The following is an 18,095-nucleotide window of genomic DNA, read 5'->3' as shown; positions in this document are numbered from 1 at the left end:
TGGGAATCATATGATTGTCTAAATCCTTACTTCTCAGTCGCAATGTTCCAGAAAAACAAGGCAGAGGCAATGCAATCAGGCTTAACACTCCTATTGCTTTTAACCATTTCTGAATTTCTGTTAGGGAAAGTATAGCTTTTAGGAAAATTACTAGCTTTTTAAAATTAGTTGGCACTATTAAGCACCTTTCATCTGAAAACTGGCAACTAACTGCAAATATTTATTAAACATTTTTTTTAGAAGGCTTAGGCATACAGCAATACAGTGAAGTGACTTCTTATAATTACTTTAGGCTTATAGTAACACTTCTAGCAACTTAAAATAATGTGTATCTTCATTTTTAGCATTTAAATTGGCAAGTCTGTTAGAAAACTATACCTTATTTTATGGCAATTAGTATATCAATTTACTTCACGTTCTCAAAGTGCTTATTAATTTTAGCTCAAAATAGATCAAATGTACCACATGTGACTGCTGTATCATAATACTACTTATCTATTTTTAAATCTAAATGGACTCTGGGAAAGTACTTCACAAACTTTTGGCTTCTATTGCAGAGCAGGTTTCCTATGTATTTGTGGGGAAAGTGCCTCCTAATGGGGTCCTGTATTATCCATTGGTATTTCTGGCCAGATTTCAAGGCTTTTATGTTTATTAATCAAAAAAACCTGAAATAAAACTCAGGTGAATTGTGTAAATCCTTTTTCAAAATGAGCAAGCTGGGGAGACTCCATCTTCTTCATTCAGTCCTGAAAAAGTTCTGATATTGCAAAAGAAAATGAGATGTATGCTGTAAATCATGAGCTCAGAATTGTATTGTGGTATTTTGTTTTTTAAATGTTTTCTCTGTGAACTTGTATTCAACACCAAAGAAATAATTGTTTCCCTGCATGTATGTTACAAGCTTTTAAAAATATATTCAATGTCTCTTATTAAAAATATATTGACTAATGGAAAGCAAACAGTCTCAGCTTTCTTACTGTGTAATCATGGAGTCATGGCTCAAAAGTTACAGATAAGTTAATATTTCTTTTGTAATGGTCCATTGGGATCTCTGTCTCCACCGGATATGGTCCAAGTTAAATGGTAGGACTTTTCTAGCAGGATCTCACCTCACCAAATTATCATAGTCATGAAAATGAATAAAGTAATAGAGAATCTCCAAGGCAGTGAAGAATTTTAGTGTTCTCTATGTTGAAGGCAGCTGTAAAATAAGACAGATAAATCTAAGGAGAACAGCTGAAATGTTACGGAACTGGTTGGTTCCATGGTTGTATCTGAGTATGCAGTTGTGCTGTACGTTAATTGTAGTTTGGCTTTTGAGCATAAATCTGTGTAATTGCCGTTTGTAGTAATGCAGCCTGAGAGTTACAAAGACAAAAATACCATCAACAATCAGCACCACAGAGATTATATCAGTATTTAACAAAACATGATAAAGGAACATTAATTATCTTTGGAGTCTGAACTGCATCATAATTTGGGATCCAAGGGAGTACCCTTAGGTGACAAACATTGACAAACACAACCCACAATAGACTGCAGATATTTTCATTGCTTAGCCTATGAGCCAAATAGCAGTAGTGCTATGTTGGTTTTCTGCAGTTACTCTTCATGCTGCAGTCTTGTCTCTGGCTGAAGAGATACCACCCCAAGGTCAGATTTTTTTATTTTTTTTTAATGTCATATAAAGACACCAACGTGTTAGTGATGTTGGAGCTGCTAAGTTTTACAACTTAAACATCTCAATCAGATACAAATTACGGAGGATATCAAAACAGATTTAACAAACTAGTGTTTGAGGCATTCTTTTTTCTCAGCATGCTGGAAGTGTATCTGTAGTTTGGCATTCATATCCTGAGTCAGCTATTGCTAAGTCAGAAGTTGCTAAAATATTGAAGAATATTAAAGAAGTGGGTGTTCAGTCTTTCATTTATGCACAGTTGGCAGTCAGTAACTAAATTCAGTTTTCATTTCAGTTTGAGAACTGAAATGAAGAGTTGAGATAATGAGATTGTGTTGAATCAATTTTTGGCCTTTGACCTTTGAAAATTAATGTCTAAAACAGAATTGAGCGTGGAATTGTATATCAACATGGAGTGTTGTCCTTTAAGTTTGAATGGCTGAAAAATTAGGGCAGTGAGGGGTTAGGCTTTTTTCTTCTCCATGAACAGTGATAGGGCAGACCTCTTCATCTAGAAAAATTTTGCCTATGGTCTTGGGGACATGGATTGTACATCTTTCATTTTTTGTCTGATTCTCTTTTTTTAATGAGGCCATAGTTGGCACTTTTTTTTTTTTTTAACATGAGAGAATAAAACTATTCTAATTGTTTGGGAAACTACTGATGAAGATGCCTTTTCTTGCTCTATACCTTGCACTTAAACTTGGGGTTTGCCTCCACTCAGTAGTTGTTTCAGATGCAGAGCCCTCATTCTGTCTGTCCTTAGGTCCTTGTTTCAGTTTCACCTCCATCCTGTGTCAACTCCCTAATGCAATCTTGTGTCAGGACTCAATTCTTTGCCCGTTAGCCCTTCCTCTGCTTTTTTTTTCTCCTTTACTCACCGCCCCGCTACCCCTCCCCCCATCCCGTCCCATCCCTGCCCCCACCCCTGTTCTGTTGTGAAATATTTTTTTTTGATTGAATGCCAGAGACATTCTGGTGAATTTCAATATTGTATGTTCCCTGTGTTTGTATCATAGTTGTTCCTGAAGTGGACAGTTAATGGCAGAGAACAGGAAAATATTTTAATTTTAAGCTGTGTATTAACAGCTCACTGATTATTTGTAAGCAAAGAAGAAAGCATAGTTTCCTTTATCTTTGTATTTCAGCCTGTTGTATCAAGAATTAATCTCAAGGTTGCTGGTGTAAATATTGCTATCATATCTTTAAAAGGTCTATTTCACTCTTTTGAATCAAGATATTTTCTTAGAAGGCCCTAATTTGGCATTTGAGTTAGGACAAAAATCAGACCATATTAAATGTGGCTTTTGTTTCTGTATACTTTTTATTCTCTTAATCTGTAGTATGTCAGCCAATTTAAATTGTTTACTGTCAGAAGTCTGATGTTAATACATTTTCTTGGCTGATGCAAAAAAAAAAATTAACAACGTTTGAACTTGAGCATGCCAGTTTAAGCATATGAAACACTAAAATAAGTCTTATTTTTACTTTAAACAAAACCCAGTCAATTTTATTTGAAATTGTTTCCATATTTAAGCCTTAGTTTTATATTAAATTTCAGGGTACCGATTATTTTTAGACTACACTTATAAATTAATGAAAACAGATGGAATGTATGATTAGAAATTTTGGCATATTGAGTAGTCAGGCTGAACTGAAAAATATTTGAATGTATAATATGTGGGACAAAATTATATCCAAGAGCTAGTTGATTGCAGAACCAAGGGTGCAAAAGGATGCTTTGAAGAAAGGCAGAGAGAACATCTGAGTTTGGCTGCACTGCACGCTTTACAGGATGTGAGTATGTGGCCTCTTGTCTTCCAAATGGCTGTGTCCCAGTCGGGTGTCTTTATACTTGTATCTCTAGATGTGAATTCACTCCTTTAAGGGAGTGAAACAAATAATTTCAATAAAAACTCTCCAAATGACAGGGAGGGAGGGAGAGAGAGACTCTGGTTTTCAAAAACACTGCTTAACATATATTCATATCATGATGCTCATATATGATGTTCAGAATTAAAATATTTACCAAGAAACATGGGTTGCTTTACAGTATTGAGAAGAATTTGTCTTTGTAGACAAGGAGAAGATATAAAGGTTCATGCTGAATTTGTTGCCCTGCTATTTTGATATCTATTCTAGGTGACTGCCAGCATTTTGTTATCAGGGTTGTTAGTTATAGTTTTGTTTGGAGTTCTACTGAAAGTATGCTTTTTCTCATTGGTATTCCTTGAGCTGGTTGCTTTAAGTAGAACAAAATTTGTACCCAGGATATCAGCTTGTCTTTTCTTAGGGTGAGTATATACATACCCATTTTTCCTTAGAGGAAGGAAGGAAGAGAAACTTTGTGTTTCAACATGAATGGCTATGAGGCTGCAGGTTTTCCAGCAAAGTATAAAGCGTTGATCTTCTAGCTGAAGTTGTTGTAATTAAGGAGTAAGAGAAACTGATTTTAGGTTAGATTTATAAATCTTTTCTGTGTAGGCTGTGTAGAGTGTTAGGAAGGAACTCAATGAGCTACATCCAAGTGAATGCGTGTGAAGGAAGTGTAAGAGAAGGTGGAAACAAATTTGGTATCCTGTATTTGCTTTTGGACCATTTGCCAAGTCTGCTTTGTTAATTTTGTGAAATAACAGATTGATGAACTATATACAATTTTAAATGCTACAGTCTCGGTGGAGGGTGGTGATGAACATTAATGAGGTGCTTTTAATAAAGACTGTTCCTTAATCTAGTGGTGTAGCTTTTCAGTTATGAGAGTATGCTGCTCTGTTCCTACAGTTCATGAGTTGGGTTATCCTACACAAAATGAGGAGATAAGATACCTTCTGAGCTTGACATCCATATGGTGTATTTTTACTGGGTTTGGAATACTGTGCTCCATAGGGGCTGGTGCTGCACACAGACTAGTCCAATTAATGGTGGACATAATTTAGAGTTACTGAAGCAGCCATCATTAATGGAGTATGGACTACTGTTGTATTTAATCTGCTCTTAATTAGCTCATGGGCAGAGGTCTTAATGAACATATACCTCTGAAGATAATAAGGAGGGTGCAGAGATGTATTTAGTCCAGTAATTGTGACCAGTGAATCTCCAGAAAAAAACCAAAAAGTGAGCAGGTTATAAACTGTTAGCAAAATCCAGATGACTAATGAATCTTTTAGTGCTGCTTTTGTTTTAACTAGGGAAAGAGCAGCATGATTTGAGTTAGTTCAAATAATTTCCTTCATGATCACCTCCTGCCTGTTTCCTCCTTCTCTTTCTACCCATCTTTCCATATGTGCGTTGTAGCCCTGCAACATCCTTAGCACCTTGTTAGGTTCAGAATTGGATCAGTAAGGACCAAAGTAATATGTTCCCATTTTGATGTGTTTTCCAGGACCTATCTATTCATTCTGCCCTCTGAAAAGTTTTGTAAGAAACTGTATTCAGTGTGCCAAAGTAGTATTTTCTTTGGTGGATATAGTAGGGGTTGCATAGATTTAAGGCATACATGAAAAGGTAATTCAAATGTAGATTTCAAACTGAGTAGAACTTATAATCGCATTCAACATGGAGTCCCAAAAGCCATTCATCTTCAGAACTGGGCTGTGTTGGACATCCTGAATGCCCAAAAAACCCTCCAGAAACCATGCAGAGTTGCCTTAACATTTTTAATCTTTCATGACTTTTCAGAAAAATTAGGTACCAGCAGCATTTTCAAAAATTAAAATAATACATTGTTTGCCTTATTTGGCAGATAAATCTGTTGATATTTTCTTCTGAAAGTGTCATCTTTACAGAGGCAAAGGAATGGCAATGTCAAAGTAGGTTACCTAATAATACATAAGCAGTCCTTTTCACTTCAGGTAAGTATTCATTTAGGCTTTCATTTCTGTGCAATTTAAGTATTGGGGGTTTTTTTCTATCATATACAAAAGGTGAGGAGAGGGCTCAGTAATTGCAATTACAAAGTTCATTATTTTGATATTTCACTTAAATGGGATGCCACGTGTTTCCTTCCAACCCTTCACCCCCACCCCCCAAAGATTGGAGGAAGGTGGATCTTACAGCGGAAATAAGTTTAAAAATTCGCCTGATGTGTTGTAACTGGTACCTCATTTTGGCAGTTTTCTTGGGTAGAGTTTAAATTCAGAGAAATTGGAAGAAAACCAGAATCTTCCCACATGCCACGTGACTCCCAGAAATAACAACTCTGTATTGAAGTTGTTAGGAAAAGTTATGAGCATCTGAGACCAGCTCAAGTGAAACATGTTTGTTCTTCCAGGAGGAAGAAAAGAAGTCTCTGGCTAGTTAAAAAATTTTAGGCATTTTTATCAAAATTAAGATAATAAATTCAAGAGATACTGTGTCTTCCAGCTCTGCCAAATTAGAGCAATTTTTGCTTCCCAGAAATTAGAAGGGCCCACATGATGCTATCATAAGGTAGACTTTACATATTCAAAATAGGCATATTCAAACCTTTTTTTTTTTTTGTAGTAGTAGTAGTAGTAATCACAGATAGGATGACCATATCAGTGCAAGATTAAGGACAACACTCCCAGTTATTAACAGGAACCCCCCAAATGGTAAAGCCTGTGTAGGCAAATTCTCTGTTTTCCCTGCGTGCAGTTCGCAGTGGAGGTGTGTGGTAAAGCTGTCAGATATTTCAGACATGCACATTTCTGCAACAGCAGACTTTTTGGCAGAGAGATCTCATTTAAGGATTAAAATATTTGGACATTTGTCACAATTCTCAAATTCTGACCTGTGTAGGTTTTCTGTGTGTTGTTTGGGGTGGGTTTTCTTTGCAAGAGTCCTGCTGATTAGGACAAATCAAAAGAAATACCAGTGGCATCTCTTGAAAACAAACACAAAACCTGTCTTTGAGCAGTTACTTGGTTTTCTTGGCTTGCTTTCATACATACGGTCATCACATAGTAAGCCTAAGCAATTTATAGTTAATCTGTGGAAGGCTAGAGCAAGACTCTTAAAGCTCTTTGGTTGGGAATTGTTAGCTCTTGGGTCTGTGGCAGACATTTCTTACCAGGTAGGTCTCTTGGCTTCTGAGACTAAGGTGAGAATGGAGTTAGAGGTGTGTAAATGTTGAGATGACTTACATTGTCGTGAACTTTTCCTTTCTGTAAATACCAGAAACAGAAACTAGTGGAAAGAAAATTGGAGAGTGAACTTTCATAGTTGATATTGTTCAGTATCAAATGCATTGGATGTATGTTGCAAAAAATTTCTTTACCTATTAAAGTGCTCGTTAGCTCAGTAGGCAAAGAGAAAGATAACTGCATGGTAAAATTGTGCTTGAATACGAGTTTGGATAACAGCAGTATAGAAGAGTCTTGCCATATCCTTGTTGAGGAGAATATGGATGGGGTTGACTGTCAGTGCTTTGAGGTGACCTACTGCAAGAAGCTGCTTTTAGTGGCATTTCACAGCATGAAATGACAGTGTTTTTCAGATGCATTTTTAATTATTGTTTGTTCCTATTTCTGTTTAAAGCAAGTGAAAGATAAATACAATTACAACTAATGGATGTTCTTGTATCTAATTAAAAAATAACTTCAAGAATATTTGTAGTTGGTTTACCTGTCAGTTAAAAGTTTGTTACATTTAAGAAAAGAAATATTTTAAAATCAATTTAAATATTGTTGAACTGTGGAAAAGTTAGTTCTTTGTGCAGTTGAATAGAGTGAGCTATAATGGAGCTAGCCAGAAAAAAAGAAAATTATTAGAAGGAAAATCTTTGATTTTTAAACAAAATGCAGAATTGCCAACCTTCTTGGAAAAAAGATGTTATGTATTATCAAGTACTGATTTTGCACTAAAGCAAAATTTGTGTGTTCAGCACAGCTTGTAACTTAATCCCTGTAAGCTGGTGAAGGACATCACTAGTTTCTTTTGATCTTACTAAAAAAAAAATCTTTGATCATTTTGCTTTGAGAGTGAAAATGCAATTGCAAGGTTGTGGCTGCTTGAGGATACAATATTAAGGAATTGTATCTTTTCTTTGCTGTCACTCATACCACATGCTGAGCTGACATGCCATGTGAATTGTTTGATTTTTGTTCAGAGAATTACGAGTAATGGTGTATTTTATCCATACTTGCTTCTAAAGCTTTTCTCAGAATTCTGTGTTGTGAATAAAGACATTGATATAGCAACTTTTAGAATTTTGTTTTATGAATTCTTAATTATTATTCTTAAAATTGTCTTTACTTGCATTAATAAGTATCAAGTGAAACAGCATCTTGGCAAGTTTACATTAAGGAAAAGAAAGAAAAGAAACAGGTATGCATTTACTCGTGTAATGTTTCTATCCTGCAAAGTGCTTTCTGCTTTCCTGTGCTTTAAACAAATACTTGAATAAACTAAATATATTTGTAGTCATGTATTTCGCTCAGTCTTAGTAAGTGTAAGAGTGAAAGATAGATCTTCTGACCATTCTGCCTACTGGCAATTGCATCTGGCAATGAAAATTTTTCTCAGTTTCAAGATAGCTGCCTGAGCTTTAGTTTTTTGGCCTTTATTGTAAAGTAGCACTTGGAAATGCCCAAGGATACTATGGACTGGGAAGTAAAGTGCCTGTTTGCTTACTGGTAGCTGGAAAACACATTTCATAAGTAGCAGAAGGGGAAAGCTTCATTTTAAGTATTATTTTTTTTAACTTGTAAATTATTTCTGTTATATCCAAATGCAAATATTATTTAAGAATATATCTGGACTGCTAATAAATAAATTCATCTTACATGAAACAAACTGGATAAAAATTATAATTTATAAATTAAAACCCATCACGGATAGGGAAAAAATTAAGATCTGTGCCCTTAACTGCTACCTCACTAAGAAAAATACCCAGTAATTAGAAAGTTGGTGTGTGAATTATTTCCCCTCTAAAAAATCTGAGATATTTAGTTGTGTTTATACAACACATTACAGATGAATGACTGAGTACTTTTAAAACTTACTGTTTGGTATTACAGTTTTCGTACCTCACACTTTGTTTGGTCTTAAGCCAGGAGATGGCATTTGTTACTCCATTTAAGTGCAGGCATAATGTAAATTCTGTACACCCATTGTAATTAGCTTCAGTATATAGAGAAATCCTGTTGTTTGAGGTGTACTTCTGATACCTCTGTATTAATGCAAGTTCCTGTAACTAGGATACTGCTTACTTAGCACAATGTGTATTAGGAGCATTTAACAAACTTTGAAATATCCTCTTACACATTCTATAGCCTCTTGTCTTGGGGCCAGCAGCATCCCCTCTACTTTCCAGGGATTTATTGCCGATTTTCCACTCTAGCTGCTGTGGAGGATAGTGCAGTTCTATACTAATTCAGTCTTTCCCCTGTTTTGCAGACTATCCGAAGCTGAGCAGGCTGGTAGGAGGGGAGGGCGCAGGACACTCCAGGGCAGTCTGTAGGCCAGCGGTAAGGCACAGGAACACAGGGTCTCTTTCTGACACAAGTAGAGGCGCGCGCATCTCCGCATCACATGACCAAATGTTTTGTACTTTAGACCATGCTTTATGAAAGCCACTACTGTATTCTGATTTGCACTTTTCCATCCTATGAAGAAGCACTATCCCTTCTGATGAAGTAACTTTGGGTTTGCTTGCTTTCTAATTTGGATATTTTCCTAATTGAACCTAAATATCCTATAATGGGGGAACACTCCAGTTTTGGAGGAAAACAAAAGCATTCATTTAAAATATTTAGCTCCAAGTGGAGTCAGTTGTTTTGTTTTGTCTTCCTCTAGAGAAATGTGCTGGTGATTTAAAATGCAGACAGGCTTCCTGAAAGAGGTACTAAAATTATTCTAGATACTCTAGTATTTATCATTCTAGTCTTTTACTATACAATACACAATCTGATAGTAGAATGTAGCTACTCCTATAGTGAATTTTTATCTACAAGACTTTAGTTTTGGTAAGCATTTTACTACTGTCCCTTCTCTCACTTCCTCAAGAATTAGCTCTAAGTGTGACCCCAGATCTCTCAGGTTTAATTATCATTTGTTATGTGAGGCACTCTTGACTCAGGACACAAAATGCTTAATTTGTCCTGAGCTGCGGTTTTCAAACAAATGTGCCTCTTATGGGGCAGTTCCTTAGTATAACTAAGTGGCTAAATTGATTCTTGAAAAAGTAGAGCTCATCAGCCTGAAGCTTTGTGTCGCCAAGATCACCTCCACAGCAGCTGCTTACCTGCAGGAGCCTTTACTGGTCCTGTGAGAGGGTGAGATCTTCAGCATCATTGTTCTGGTGGGAGGTGGGCCAGAATTCAAGCAGGTAGCTTCTCCTTCAACACAGTCAGATATTGAGCAAAATGTCCAAGTTCTTAGTGTGTTTCTCCTAATTCGGGAACTTCATCTTACTCATTTTGATGGAGAACCCATTAATGCTCCTTATTAATCAACAGTATATTTTGTTGTAAATGAAGTGGACCAAAACCTTTGTCTGCTGTTAGTTTTTTCAGAGAGACAGAGTTACTGAGGTCATATGCTAAATTTCTTCAAAATTGAACCTTGGATTTTAATTTAAATAAGTCCATACACTTCCCTGGTTTTTGTTGTACAAAATTTCTGATTGTATGTGAAACTATCTTAAATAGTGCTATGACGTAATTATGGAGGGTTATTTGAGTAGCTTATCATCTGGAGGGGCACAGACCAAGCAGATTTCTACAAGTACTTTCAGAAGATTTCTTGTACTTATGTGAAAGCAGGTATTTTAAAGATGGATCTTCGCTAAACTTTATTTTATTATGAAGTAATCTTCATTCACGTTCCGAAAAACCTCTATCTTGCAATGTGACAGTCAGTCCAGACCCTAAGCACCAGCAAGCACATCATCTTGAAGGAAGCTGTAAGAAAAGCAAGGAGGAAGGAGCGTGTTAGAAAGGAGAGGAATCCAGTTCTCTTTGGCGAGTTGGACAGTTTTATGGAAGATTTGGCTTGTAATGAAAGACTTCTCTGTCCCCTTCTTCTCAACACTAGATTTGGGACTATGACTACAAGCTATTTGACTTCAAAATAACCAGGTATGTGTTGATAGAAATGAGGAAACTTGATCTGCTGCCATGGTATGTGTACATGGAAAATCACATCGTCTTTGAATTTGTCGAATTTTGACAAGAAAACTGACAGGAAACATAAGAGCTTTTAGCTTGCGTATGAAAAATCAGATGCTGAATACAAGGAGGGTCTGACTTTTTTCTGTTTTTTTCTTCTCTACATTCTTAGTTGTTTTTTTTATTCCTTTTGTATTATCATGGATAAAAATTAAACAATGCTGTTGGACCATGTGAGCCTTAATTCATGCTTCCTGATGACAGATGAAGGTATTAGATGTCTGCTGTAATTAAGCTTGTGTACAGTAGATGCCAGTAGAGGTCCACTGAGTCAAAATAGAAATATGACCAGCATTTCCATAGCAACAACTTCCTCTTGGCAGTCCTATTTATAGAAGTGCTGCAGTCCCAGCCTTAGTACTGCTCTCAGAAGGGCTCAGTAGTAAGGGTTAACCTTTTTAGAAAAAATGTACACATAAAGGTACACTAAGACTGCATGGGTTTACTTTCTTGTGTTTTATAAAACAGTGAAATTATTGGTTGTGTTTATTTTGTTTATAACATTTTGAAAAATCTTTGTTTCAAAATGGAAAGCCATTAAATCTGTAAGATAGGAGCAAATACTGCTTTTCCTTCCATGTGTTTAAAAAGAAATGCAAGCTAGTGGCATAGTGCTGGATATATAGTGAAAAAGAAAATATATCTGCTTTTTCAAGAAGCCTTTTTCTGCCTCTATTTCTACCCATAATTCTTTGAAATATGCATGCCTGGCAAGACTCAAAATGGATTGTGTTTAATTACATAATTTCTGATGAAAACGTTCTTTTTTTTTTTTTTAAGTTATGAAATCGCTATCTCTATACTTTGTTTTACGTCCTTTTCTCTCAAGTTTTATAAAACAACTAGAAAAAGACCATACATATTTCCTTAGGCTTATAGCACAGAACACTTTAGGTTCTGTAGCATATAAATGCTTATAAACTTTTATATTTTCTAATTCACGATTAGACAAATTATTTTCTTTTTCTTAAATGTATAGGCTGCATCTTTCAACTTACAAATATTTTATTGGTCAATATGAGACCTAAATTCAGCAAGATCCTTAAGCTTTTAAAAGTGGAGGAACCCTCACTAACACTTTGTATCAAATTATTGCTCACTCCTTTCGTAATAAATAATAAATACTGAAGTTGGACTTCCATTGTTGAAATAACTGATGCATAAAGGAAAAGATGTGCTTTATCAAGCCATCAATTTTTAAAGCAAATAAATAAACTGTCTTTAACCTCTGGAAAAAAAGTTCTTTATTATTCATTTATAAGGTTTCTTTCAGTTATTTTCCCATAGATTACAAACAAAATAAATATGGAGAAAATGTTGCAGTATGTCTTTTTTACTTGTGAATGAAGGCCAGTGCTGAAAAGGAGAAATACTGATTTTAAATATTTAAATAAGAAGATAGAAAAGAATATTTTTATTTAGCCCTTGAAGAGAGGTAGAAAATGTGTAAATGGTTAGATTAAGACTCAGCTTTGTAGGTAACCAGGAAAATAGTATGTTTCAAGATTTGGAATTAGGACCTAAATTTTAGTCACATGGCGGTGATCTGAAATTTATTTTGCATCATGGATCCATTTTTCAAGGTCCTGTCAAGGAATACAGTTAATTGTCTTAAAAACTCCTGTATGGTTTTGATTGCAAGATATTCATGGTTAACCTTCATTAAACACTAGAGAAGACACTCCCAGTTTTGACAGTATGAGGGAATTTCAGTTCTGTATATCAAACTAAGAAGTATGACATTAGATCCTAGAAGTAAAAAAAAAAAAAAAAATACAGTTCAAAGATACATAGGTGTGATCTAGTTCTTAATGTTTTTTTGGTTTGTACTTCTTTAAAATTCAGGTATTTCATGGTAACTTTACTTGGGGAACATTTTAAATATTTTACAGTTATAATGTGTGCATTTTTCTGTATTCAATTAAAGAAGGACTGTACAAATTGTGCCGTTACTCAGCCATCTATGCCCTTCAAGGAAAGGAGGGTGCTGTCTTAATCCTTAATTTTTAAGGCTTGACTGGTAGGGTAGAATTGTGTCTTAGAAATTGAGATATGATATTTTAGCAGAGATTATTAAAAAGAAATTGTCCATGTACCTACCTTATTCCTGATTCTTTTTCAGCAAGCTGAAAGAGTCTGTGACTAGGTTATAGTGCTGTGTGTTGTTACCTATGGTTGAGAGATACACTGGGTGTCAGCCACTGGGAAATGCACACAAGGTTATTGGTTGGCAATAAGGAAAAGGGTTTTGTTGCCTTTATTAAATTAGAGAACCACAATATTGGCCTTTTTCTATGGCTATCATCATTATGTTGTTTTTTATAAATTTGTGGGAGAGTACCTTAAAAATTTTTACTGAAATATTATTTATCAAAATACTGTAACTTACACATCATGTTCACATTCATAGCTGAATCTCTTACCCACCTCTCTGGGTTTTTTAATCTGTTTTAAAATATTGCCAAGATTTAGTGGCTAGAATTTAGTGAAAATAAAATTTCTGCCTAAAGGAAATTCTTAACATTTCAGTGTTGACTTTGGCTGCAAGGAGCAGTTGGAGCTTTGTTATCTCTTGTGGAACAGAAATTTTAGAAACCAGTTAGAAACACTGAAGTAACTCTCTTACATTTTTCTGTGTTACTAACACTTTCCTTAAATTGTATGCCTGGCTGGTTTGAACTGAGTTTGTCTGGGAGTGCTTTGGAAGAGATGGAGCTCTGCAGGCAAATGGAACCACCACGCCGGCACTGGGCCCCTGCCCCGATGTTGCTCAGTCAGGCACCAGGGTTGTCAGCTCCCTGGCATACACCAGGTAGCACACACGATGTGTAGCCTGGGCAGCTGGGGTTCATTTTGCAATAGATATGAACAAAGAGGGGATTTTCAACACTGCCCGCTGGAGAAACTAATAGGAGACCTGGATGGCAACTGCCCAGTCTCAATGTCTTCAAACATTGTTTTTTAAATAACTGACCTGAAGTAGGCTGGTTTTTTATAACAGAAAGGTTTCCTAGGCCACAGAGACTGTCTGTAGAGTAAAAGTTATTCAAAGTTAAATGCATCCTAATCAGGCCTGATATTGTATGGGTCATACCTGTGTACAGAGGTTGACACACACCTGATCTGACTTTGGTAGCATTGAGTGGGTAGAACATCTGGATGTTCGTGGTCTGGCTGGAGCACAGCCAGCTATTGCTCTTTTGGGAGGGCATATGAGCTTAACCACAAGCACTGCACAGCTCTAGATCAAAGCTGGCTCAGGTTCTTCTTCCAGCTCGGAGCATGAGTAAGATGACCTCAAATCTGTTTGCACATGTCTGTATAAGCATTTAATTGTATTTAAAGATTTACAAACTGTTCTAAGGAAAAGCAGTACTGGCTAGCAAGTGGAAATCCTACGACAAGCAGAGCCACAGAATTTTGCCTTTGATAAAGTACCATCCGTTGCTGATTAATGAGCTTTTGGGCAGTAAAATACTATGTTGGAGCTTGTGGATTCTGTGCTTCATATATAACATATAAAATACTTGATGTGGATAAATTAATGTTGCATAGATTTGGAAGATTAGTATGTCAGTAAGATAAGAGATTAAATAAAAGCGAATAGGAGGTTCCACCTTTAAAAATTGTGGACTTCAATTAAAGAAATTGAAGTCCACTTGGGATGTGGACTTCACAGAAAGTCGGTGTGGTAGTATTTTGTGTTATCGTGAGGCAATGACAATCAATGCCAAAAATTTCCTGGATTAGGAAAGCATATTACTATCTGTGTAAAAATACGACCAGTTCTTTCTTTTCATGTTTTGCATGTGGAGAAGAACTTCCGTAACAGTGTTCGGTGGCAGTAGTTTGTCAAATTCTGGCAAATCCAGGTTTTCTCTTAGGATATCTTCTAACAATCCCTTTTTGATAACCTGTTTTCACTTAAACCAGTTCACTTCAGTGATCTCAGAGGATGGATGTTTCTGCTTCCTATTTTTGGCACCTAATTCAAGCGTCCAGGTTAGTCACTTGTGTGCATTCAGAGCTCTGAATTTTGGTGGGCAGAGTTGCTCTCTGACAGTTCCCACGTCTCTCCATTGACTCTGGCAGGTTGGCAGACTCTAACTTACGTAATATGAAGTGATGTGATGTGTATTTTGTAAATTACTCTCAGATCAGGGAAATGAAGTGGTTTAGTTGAAGACTTGTGTGAAAGATAAAAGACAACAGTAGTGTAAAGGCTCAGAACCATGGTAGAGGAGAGAGACAAGACAAGCACACCATCATAGCAGGTGGCTTTGTTTACTGGAGAAAACAGTCAAGGTCAGAGAAAATAATAGTCTCTTGGAAGGATTCCCTGGATGCCCAGACACTTGCGGTGAGCTACAGGGGAGCATGGTTGTTCAATTCCAGAGGGGCTCTTCCAGCCCTGGAAAGATCACCAGGCAGGGAAATAAGCATCTTGTTCTTGTCTAAGTATTTCTTATACTGCTGTATGGAAGGTGGCATAGCATTACTCTGTCATAAAGTGTTTGGTTATATATGGCACATATTATACCCCTGTGCCTATTTGTGACCCCTGATAAGGCAAACGGATCCCCATGGTCTTCACTAGCTCTTGTTTCTGGCAGCAGAGCCTTGAACTGATGGGATGTCATGGAAGTTAGCATTGGTCTTGCAGCAAAGCAGGTGAAAGGCTGGAAGGTGTAAGGTGGAAAAGGACCTGTAATGGGCTGGCATGCAGGGAAGGTTGCAGCACCTGACCCTGAACAGGGAGAGCAGCCTGGTCACCAGCAAGACAGCAGGTACTCATCTAGCTTTGCAAACTGGAGTGTAAAATGTAAGCGTTTAGGCAGTTGGTTCCAAATTTCGAACAGGTGCTGGAGAAAGAAATTACATTTCCAGAGTATATCTGGAGCCTGAAAGCAAAGGGCGTTTCTGTGCTTTGCATTGAGTCTAGAAATTTAAATCATTGTGTTGACTGAGGCCAATTACACTAAGTCTAGAAGTGCCTGTTAGGAGCAATGTAGCCAAATCTGTAAAGTCTGTCCCTCGGCACTTTTATTGTTTTATCGTTATCACAGGCGGTTTGTCATCATGCGTTTTTTTCTGAAGCAGTTATGAAGAGTAAGAGCGGTTATGAAATAGTTATGTAATGTCCAAGGATGGATATCTGCTGACATTTGAAAACTATTCAGTGAGAAGTATGGTGGTGAAAAATGAGAGGTATGTCTTTAACACCTGTTGACTGCAAGACAGGAGACAGATTGTGGAAAAGTTATTTCAATCTTTCTTAAGAATAGCCTCAATTTTTAAGCTGCCACATCTTATATGTGCAGATGATATACTGGGAAACCTGCCTAATGTATGTGTTTCCATTTTCACAAAATGAATATTTAGTATTACCCATTGTAAGCATGCAAAATCACATAATTTGGAAATTAATATAATTTAATGTTAAATACAGCTTTTAATTTATTTTCCTTATATATTGCACCATTAAAAATTATGCTTTCTAGACTTACTCTACAGTTGAAAATACCTTAATTTCTTGTGGGTGAAAAAACTTCTTACGCAATTCCAGGAGACTTGCAGGCAAAGCTTTTATATAAGCAGTGTTGAGAGCTGGTGACCGTGACTTTGTGACTCTCCTTACAGCTGCCTTTGGGGCTGGGAGAGTGAGCATGCTGCTAGATAAGGATCTGCCAGCACTGGTTGTTTTGGTACTTTATTCCTGAAAAAATTAAATGCATTTTGTTCATTTCTTGGATTAAGTAGAACCCAGTTTGGATAAGTATAATGCAGTTGTGTTTGTGTGTACGTTAGAATTCAACTTTTTCATTCTGATTTTTCTCAAAGGAGAAAAAGAATACTTTTTTTTCCCCCACCCGATAATAAAAGAGTAGTTTATTCAGTAGTTTCTGCAAGTAACCTCCTTGCTTAGAAAGTTGTTCAATTGAAAACATGAGATTACTAATGATTAGATTACAGCTGGTTATGTTTGCTATGATGATGGTAGTACTCCATCTTAGTAACAGGGGAAGAACTGCAGAATAGTCACTTTTCTTTTTTCACGCATGGTTGTGGTAAATTAAAAAAAAGTATATCTGCCTTCTGATCCGTACTTCTGAACAAGTTGTTTATAGTATTTTAACATAAAATTTATATTTAAGTATAAAATGTGATGCATTATAAAGCTGTGAAAACACATGCTAGAGCAATAATTGCATGTTTTTTAAAAAAAACCACTTTTCAATTGACATGAAAAGAGACTTTTAGCAATATAAACCAGTACATTATAGAGCTTTTCTTAACAGGAAGTAGAAGAGAGTAGTGGTTAGAAAACACTGCATACAGGAAGCTTGACACATGCATAGCTTTTAGTGGCTCTGGGTTGTCCAGCTCCCTTTAGATATTTTCTCTTTTGCTTTTGTAAAGTCGCCAGTGTGTATAGATGGCAGCTCAGAAGGAGGTACCTTGTAACCAGTGCACAGGGACAGCCACAGCACTGCAGAGACTGGAAGGTTTTGCTAATCGTCTTTTCCATAGACATTCAAAGAGTGGCGCGCATGAACAGAGAGCGGCTCTGGAAAATGAGAGCCAACATTGCTCTGAACTTGCTGTCCTATGGGACAAATCAAGTAAGTAGGGGGTTTTCTTTGTTTTATAGATATTTGCTGTTTAGTTTGCCTAGTAAGTGAAGAACTTACATGTTTGTAATCAATATGAACACTGATCTGTGATACGCTCCTGGGGCAGTTTTACAATTCCTTACCTAAAGGTATTAATTTGAAGAACAGCATATTGCACCAGGCAGGGGGAGATGGGGGGCTGGTTCATGGACTGGTGGCTGGCAGGAGAATTTATCCCACATGCCTTCTTTTCTCTTAAAGCACAGTTGACCCCAATTTTTTCTTCTAAATTACTTCCTTTATTTTCAGATTAAATGAACTAGTTCAGCAAAAATAGAAAACTCAATAAAGATTGTAATGTTTAAACTTTGGAATAGGCAAACATTGCTGCAGAGATTAAACTTCTAATTACAGGGCTTTTTATCATTCATCGTTTTATTTTAGGGATATATACATCAGAATGCTCTATACAGTGGTAAACAATATAAAATTGTGTTTGGTTTTAACTGTTACATATTAATTTAGTGTGCAATGCTGACTATCATTAGCTTTCATTTCTTAATTAGGGAACAGCTTAAGGTATTATTTGTATGGATTAAAACTTTTCATGATTGCATTTTGGGTAGTAATAGTGAGAGATTTAAAAAAATATCACTATCTAAATAAATT

At 36.3% G+C, this 18,095-nt stretch overlaps 1 protein-coding gene across 2 annotated transcripts in view; it reads left to right on the top strand.

Moving 5' to 3' along the window:
• The window catches only part of PRKACB (protein kinase cAMP-activated catalytic subunit beta), a 75,751-nt gene that overhangs the window by 20,783 nt on the left and 36,873 nt on the right, over nucleotides 1–18,095 (top strand). Inside the window, exon 1 of one of the 2 annotated variants that reach the window (XM_075039124.1) lies at nucleotides 17,201–17,435. The exons of the other annotated variant lie outside the window; for it this stretch is intronic. Coding sequence (XP_074895225.1) covers nucleotides 17,249–17,435 — 187 coding nt within the window. The 5' untranslated portion in view covers nucleotides 17,201–17,248. Of the gene's footprint in view, nucleotides 1–17,200; nucleotides 17,436–18,095 lie in introns of those variants that run through there. 2 annotated transcript variants of the gene reach the window in all.

Source organism: Buteo buteo, chromosome 10, assembly GCF_964188355.1.
Source record: "Buteo buteo chromosome 10, bButBut1.hap1.1, whole genome shotgun sequence".
Lineage (NCBI taxonomy): Eukaryota > Metazoa > Chordata > Aves > Accipitriformes > Accipitridae > Buteo > Buteo buteo.
This window is presented reverse-complemented; position numbering and strand designations above follow the sequence as displayed.